This window comes from Haliotis rufescens, unplaced genomic scaffold, assembly GCF_023055435.1.
Source record: "Haliotis rufescens isolate VD_foot unplaced genomic scaffold, xgHalRufe1.0.p SCAF_17, whole genome shotgun sequence".
In the NCBI taxonomy this organism is placed as follows: Eukaryota; Metazoa; Mollusca; class Gastropoda; order Lepetellida; family Haliotidae; genus Haliotis; species Haliotis rufescens.
Window position 1 is genome coordinate 26,975,729 of NW_025963857.1, and position 7,493 is coordinate 26,983,221.

The 7,493-nt window shown below is 44.5% G+C and overlaps 1 protein-coding gene across 4 annotated transcripts in view; it reads left to right on the forward strand.

Moving 5' to 3' along the window:
• Positions 1 to 4,252, forward strand: part of LOC124138581 — a 91,423-nt gene extending 87,171 nt beyond the window's left edge. For all 4 annotated transcript variants that reach the window (XM_046505309.2, XM_046505308.2, XM_046505306.2 and 1 more), the window contains exon 11: positions 435 to 4,252. In XM_046505309.2, coding sequence (XP_046361265.1) covers positions 435 to 701 — 267 coding nt within the window. In that variant the 3' untranslated portion in view covers positions 702 to 4,252. The remainder of the gene's footprint in view (positions 1 to 434) is intronic.
• Positions 4,253 to 7,493: the final 3,241 nt, after the last annotated feature.

Genomic DNA, 7,493 nt, shown 5'->3' on the forward strand with positions numbered 1-7,493 from the left:
CACTATAAATCGGCATCAGTCCGGACTAGTACAAGCAGCCACACACACACACACACACACACACACACACACACACACACACACACACACACACACACACACACGTGCATGAACTACGCTATATAAGTGCAATAATCTTGGACGCACACACACACGTGCATGAACGACGCTATATAAGTGCAATAATCTTGGACGCGACGTTAAACCCCATTTCACCTCACCTTAAAATAGTGGAGTTAGTTTGGCCTTAGCGCTACGATCCATTTGTTGAACGGGTTATTATATGTTTTACTTAATTATTCCATAAACTAAAACAGAAAAAACGAAAGTATGTTAACATTTTCAATTAGAGAAATCCGTGTAAATCTAATGTGACAGGGTTCATTGTTGTGATGCGCAACCAAATATATATTGGTGTTGTTTCTCTTTTGCAGATGTCTCTCGCTGAGAGGCTAACTGTAATGATGGCGGCGCCCTATGCTCTAAAATTATCTCGTAATCTACTTCCGGTTCCGGCCCAAGAGCGCCATATTGATCAACAATTGTGTATGTGTCAGTTCACGGAGGAGTGCATGTCGTTATATATCCACTGCCTGTCAAAGGAAAATACCGCTGGTCTTATCAAACTGTTTTCCCAATATCTCCACGCTCTGTGCACTGTGCGGGAGCTGCGAGAGATACAAGAAATGGCCCCATCATGACGAGCTGAGCAATTCTCATCGCTGGATCTACGACAGCTCATTTTCATCAGTGTTTTGGACTGCCATATTCAAACACATTATTTTCATTCCCGGGCTTGTTATTTCAATTACAATGAGTTGGGTTTAACATCGCCTTGAACAGTATTACAGTTAGATCACGGCGTATCAGTCTAATGTGGGAGGAAGTCCCGAAGTAATGCAAGTCTTAGACGTTTACCTCTTTGGTGAAACCCACGAGCACGGGTATGGTGCTGACAAACCAAGAAACATAGAAACATTATCGGATTTCTTGTGTGCCCCGTTCCAGGGATTAGAGCATATTCATCCATTGATACCAACGACTGTGGAAACGTCAATTGTTAGTATGATTAGTACTTAGAATATGATTAGTAATATCATAATATTGTAGCTTGACACAAGTGCAGAGCTAGGCGATATATGTGGTGAGTATGTTAAGTAGGATGAGTGAGTGAGTGAGTGAGTGAGTGAGTATGGTTTTACGCCGCTTTTAGCAATATTCCAGCAATATCACGGCGGGGGACACCAGAAATGGGCTTCACACATTGTACCCATGTCGGGAATCGAACCCGGGTCTTCGGCGTGACGAGCGAACGCTTTAACCACCAGGCTACCCGACCGCCCCGTTAAGTAGGATGACAACTGTGGAGTACGACTTAGAAAGGTTAGGTCGTATTTAGGACACTTCACATGACACAATAGTTAGGAAAGGTCGCATATTATAACGCCATGGAATGTTAGCTTCGTACGTTGATGTAGTAGAGTCGGGTCGTATATTTGATACGTCATTTGGCGTCCCCTCCAGTCATGACTGTGGGAGCAGATTGAATATACGATACGTATTGTTGCATCAACTTCATATACTGACGTAACCTTGTCAGGTCGTATGTACGATACGTCAGGGAGCGTCAGTTTCATACAAAGACGTAGCAGTGTCACGTCGTATATACTATACGTCTTGGAGCGTCAGCTTTATACTTTGACGTAACAGTGTCATGTCGTATGTACTATACAGCGAGCGTCAGCTTCATACAAAGACGTAACAGTGTCACGTCGTATATACTATGCGTCGAGCGTCAGCTTCATACTTTGACGTAACAGTGTCACGTCGTATGTACTATACAGCGAGCGTCAGCTTCATACAAAGACGTAACAGTGTCACGTCGTATGTACTATACGTCGAGCGTCAGCTTCATACAAAGACGTAACAGTGTCACGTCGTATATACTATACGTCGAGCGTCAGCTTCATACAAAGACGTAACAGTGTCACGTCGTATGTACTATACAGCGAGCGTCAGCTTCATACAAAGACGTAACAGTGTCACGTCGTATATACTATACGTCGAGCGTCAGCTTCATACTTTGACGTAAGTTTCACGTCGTATATACTATACAGCGAGCGTCAGCTTCATACTTTGACGTAACAGTGTCACGTCGTATATACTATACGTCGAGCGTCAGCTTCATACTTTGACGTAACAGTGTCACGTCGTATATACTATACGTCGAGCGTCAGCTTCATACTTTGACGTAACAGTGTCACGTCGTATGTACTATACAGCGAGCGTCAGCTTCATACAAAGACGTAACAGTGTCACGTCGTATATACTATACGTCTTGGGGCGTCAGCTTCATACTTTGACGTAACAGTGTCACGTCGTATATACTATACGTCTTGGGGCGTCAGCTTCATACTTTGACGTAACAGTGTCACGTCGTATATACTATACGTCGAGCGTCAGCTTCATACTTTGACGTAACAGTGTCACGTCGTATGTACTATACAGCGAGCGTCAGCTTCATACAAAGACGTAACAGAGTCATGTCGTATATACTATACGTCGAGCGTCAGCTTCATACTTTGACGTAACAGTGTCACGTCGTATGTACTATACAGCGAGCGTCAGCTTCATACAAAGACGTAACAGTGTAACGTCGTATGTACTATACGTCGAGCGTCAGCTTCATACTTTGACGTAACAGTGTCACGTCGTATATACTATACGTCGAGCGTCAGCTTCATACAAAGACGTAACAGTGTCACGTCGTATATACTATACGTCGAGCGTCAGCTTCATAGAAAGACGTAACAGTGTCACGTCGTATGTACTATACAGCGAGCGTCAGCTTCATACAAAGACGTAACAGTGTAACGTCGTATGTACTATACGTCGAGCGTCAGCTTCATACTTTGACGTAACAGTGTCACGTCGTATATACTATACGTCGAGCGTCAGTTCATACAAAGACGTAACAGTGTCACGTCGTATATACTATACGTCGAGCGTCAGCTTCATACTTTGACGTAACAGTGTCACGTCGTACGTACTATACAGCGAGCGTCAGCTTCATACAAAGACGTAACAGTGTCACGTCGTATATACTATACAGCGAGCGTCAGCTTTATACAAAGACGTAACAGTGTCACGTCGTATATACTATACAGCGAGCGTCAGCTTCATACTTTGACGTAACAGTGTCACGTCGTACGTACTATACAGCGAGCGTCAGCTTCATACAAAGACGTAACAGTGTCACGTCGTATATACTATACAGCGAGCGTCAGCTTCATACAAAGACGTAACAGTGTCACGTCGTATATACTATACAGCGAGCGTCAGCTTCATATAAAGACGTAACAGTTTCACATCATATGTACTATACAGCGAGCGTCAGCTTCATACTTTGACGTAACAGTGTCACGTCGTATGTACTATACGACGAGCGTCAGCTTCATACTTTGACGTAAGAGTGTCACGTCGTATATACTATACGTCGAGCGTCAGCTTCATACTTTGACGTAACAGTGTCACGTCGTATATACTATACGTCTTGGGGCGTCAGCTTCATACTTTGACGTAACAGGATCAGATCGGGTATAACATACGTTATCGAGGACCAGCTCATTACATTTGCATCTTACAATGCTATGTTTATATTTAATGGTTAGTTTACAACCGGGGAAAAAAAATTCACACCACTATATGAAGAGCTCATAAGCGGCAGCAAATGGGTTTGTTCTCGTCAATCCAAACAATCTTTACATTTATCCTCCGTTTCATTTGTCATCTAATTATGTTTGTTTGTGAATAGGAATTGGTAGCTGCACAAAAATTGCACTGAAATAGAGAAAGCATGAAAACCCGAACACAGACTCGGTCGTGTTGTATAGCTGAAGGTTTTGTATAGACTTAAAAAATAATCAAAATAAAATTGATATATTTCTGTACAGCTACACATTTTCATGATTCGTTGTCATTTCAGAAGCATCTTTTATACCAAAGTACACCTAGACCGAGCGATAACGGTGTCTGTGAAAGGGATGTGACTTTATTACTAGCTGTGATATAACAACCAGATAGTGATCTGTCTATATTTTCCTATACCAGTATGCTACGTATGAGAAGGTTTCTAGCAGAAAGAAGGATGAAAGATGTCCGATTTTTACCTTGATATGTTAAATAATTTGTGTCCGTCTTCTTCAAGTTACTGTTTATATAGAAAACCAATAAAATGCTCATATTTACAATTCATAATTGTTTGTGCTTTTTTTTCACTGAAGGCTGTGTTGATGTGTGTGTATTGTGCCACTGATCAAGACTGGTAGGAGGTCGGAGGCCTTGTCCATCGTTGAACCCATGCCCAACCTGAAATCCTTCTCAAACGTCAAATACTTGACAATCGTTACATCCTTCTACCTCATTAAATCCTTAGTGTTGTCCATCGTGACATCTTTGTCGAGCGTTAAATCCTGAAAGCGTGAAGTCATTGTACATCATTTACAACTTGTCAATCGTTAAATCCTGAAAGCGTCAAGTCATTGTACATCATTTACAACTTGTCAATCTTAAATCCTGAAAGCGTGAAGTCATTGTACATCAATTACAACTTGTCCATCCTTACATCCTTTGCACAACGTTACTTAACTCTAAATCCCCGTCCAACGTTACATCTTTGTCGAGCGTTAAATCCTGAAAGCGTGAAGTCATTGTACATCATTTACAACTTGTCCATCCTTACATCCTTTGCACAACGTTACTTAACTCTAAATCCCCGTCCAACGTTACATCTTTGTCGAGCGTTAAATCCTGAAAGCGTCAAGTCATTGTACATCATTTACAACTTGTCCATCCTTACATTCTTAAGTTTGCACAACGTTACTTAACTCTAAATCCCCGTCCAACGTTACATCTTTGTCGAGCGTTAAATCCTGAAAGCGTCAAGTCATTGTACATCATTTACAACTTGTCAATCGTTAAATCCTGAAAGCGTGAAGTCATTGTACATCAATTACAACTTGTCCATCCTTACATCCTTTGCACAACGTTACTTAACTCTTAATCCCCGTCCAACGTTACATCTTTGTCGAGCGTTAAATCCTGAAAGCGTCAAGTCATTGTACATCATTTACAACTTGTCCATCCTTACATCCTTTGCACAACGTTACTTAACTCTATATCCCCGTCCAACGTTACATCTTTGTCGAGCTTTAAATCCTGAAAGCGTGAAGTCATTGTACATCATTTACAACTTGTCCATCCTTACATCCTTTGCACAACGTTACTTAACTCTAAATCCCCGTCCAACGTTACATCTTTATCGAGCTTTACATCTTTCTTCAACTCTAAACCCTTTGTCCGACGTTAACTCCTTGTCCAACTCTAAATCGTTGTCTATCTTTAGATATTTGTCCAACGTTACATCTTTGTCTATCGATAAAGGGGGGCACGGGTGGCCCAGTCGTCTAAGTCGCCGCGATTCGCTGTGCAGAGTTGCGTCCCTTGGGATTGTGATTGTGGGTTCGAATCCCGGTTCTTCCAAATTATGTTTCTAGGTTTGTCAGCACCATACCCGTGCTCGTGGGTTTCACCGAAGTGGTAAACGTCTGAGACCTGCATCACTTCGGGCTTTCCTCCCACATTAAGCTGACACGCCTTGATATAACTGGAATACTGTTAAAAGCGGCGTTAAACCCAACTCACTCACTCACTCTATCGATAAAGCCTTGTCCAACTCAAAATCCTTGTCCAACTTGTGTCGCGTGTGTGACGGTTTTAAATGTGTCAATAACGGTGTAAAACCATATCACTCATTCACTCATTTAGCTTTCAACAAACACAGAAACAAATAACCGATTTGATCTTATTATACTCTGCAAAAAGGAAACGCAAAAGTAGTAAAATCGTAAATATATGGCTGATACACAGATGAGATTTTTCGGCCACACATCTCTCCCATTATGCAACAATCGACCGTCATTTTCCAACAAGAAAACGCCCGACCTCCACACGGCAAGATTGACAGCAGTCCTTTCAGGAATCACAACATCCAGGTCCTGCCATGGCCCCCCATGATCCATCCTTGTCTACTGTTACCAGGTCCTGCCTTGGCCCTCCGTGGTCTATCCTTGTCTACTGTTACCAGGTCCTGCCTTGGCCCTCCATGGTCTATCCTTGTCTACTGTTACCAGGTCCTTCCATGGCCCTCCATGGTCCATCCTTGTCTACCGTTACCAGGTCCTTCCATGGCCCTCCATGGTCCATCCTTGTCTACCGTTACCAGGTCCTTCCATGGCCCTCCATGATCCATCCTTGTCTACCGTTACCAGGTCCTTCCATGGCCCTCCATGGTCCATCCTTGTCTACCGTTACCAGGTCCTGCCTTGGCCCTCCATGGTCCATCCTTGTCTACCGTTACCAGGTCCTGCCATGGCCCTCCATGATCCATCCTTGTCTACCGTTACCAGGTCCTGCCTTGGCCCTCCATGGTCCATCCTTGTCTACCGTTACCAGGTCCTGCCTTGGCCCTCCATGATCCATCCTTGTCTACCGTTACCAGGTCCTGCCATGGCCCTCCATGATCCATCCTTGTCTACCGTTACCAGGTTTCTCCATGGCCCCCCATGATCCATCCTTGTCTACCGTTACCAGGTCCTGCCTTGGCCCTCCATGATCCATCCTTGTCTACCGTTACCAGGTCCTGCCTTGGCCCTCCATGGTCCATCCTTGTCTACCGTTACCAGGTCCTGCCTTGGCCCTCCATGATCCATCCTTGTCTACCGTTACCAGGTCCTTCCATGGCCCTCCATGATCCATCCTTGTCTACCATTACCAGGTCCTGCCTTGGCCCTCCATGGTCCATCCTTGTCTACCGTTACCAGGTCCTGCCATGGCCCTCCATGATCCATCCTTGTCTACCGTTACCAGGTCCTGCCTTGGCCCTCCATGGTCCATCCTTGTCTACCGTTACCAGGTCCTGCCTTGGCCCTCCATGATCCATCCTTGTCTACCGTTACCAGGTCCTTCCATGGCCCTCCATGATCCATCCTTGTCTACCGTTACCAGGTCCTGCCTTGGCCCTCCATGATCCATCCTTGTCTACCGTTACCAGGTCCTGCCTTGGCCCTCCATGGTCCATCCTTGTCTACCGTTACCAGGTCCTGCCTTGGCCCTCCATGATCCATCCTTGTCTACCGTTACCAGGTCCTTCCATGGCCCTCCATGATCCATCCTTGTCTACCGTTACCAGGTCCTTCCATGGCCCTCCATGGTCCATCCTTGTCTACCGTTACCAGGTCCTGCCTTTGCCCTCCATGGTCCATCCTTGTCTACCGTTACCAGGTCCTGCCTTGGCCCTCCATGGTCTATCCTTGTCTACCGTTACCAGGTCCTGCCTTGGCCCTCCATGATCCATCCTTGTCTACCGTTAAATCCTTGAAATCGTGAAACCCAAACAACTAAATTTTGTTTTGTTTGTTTGTTGTTTAACGCCG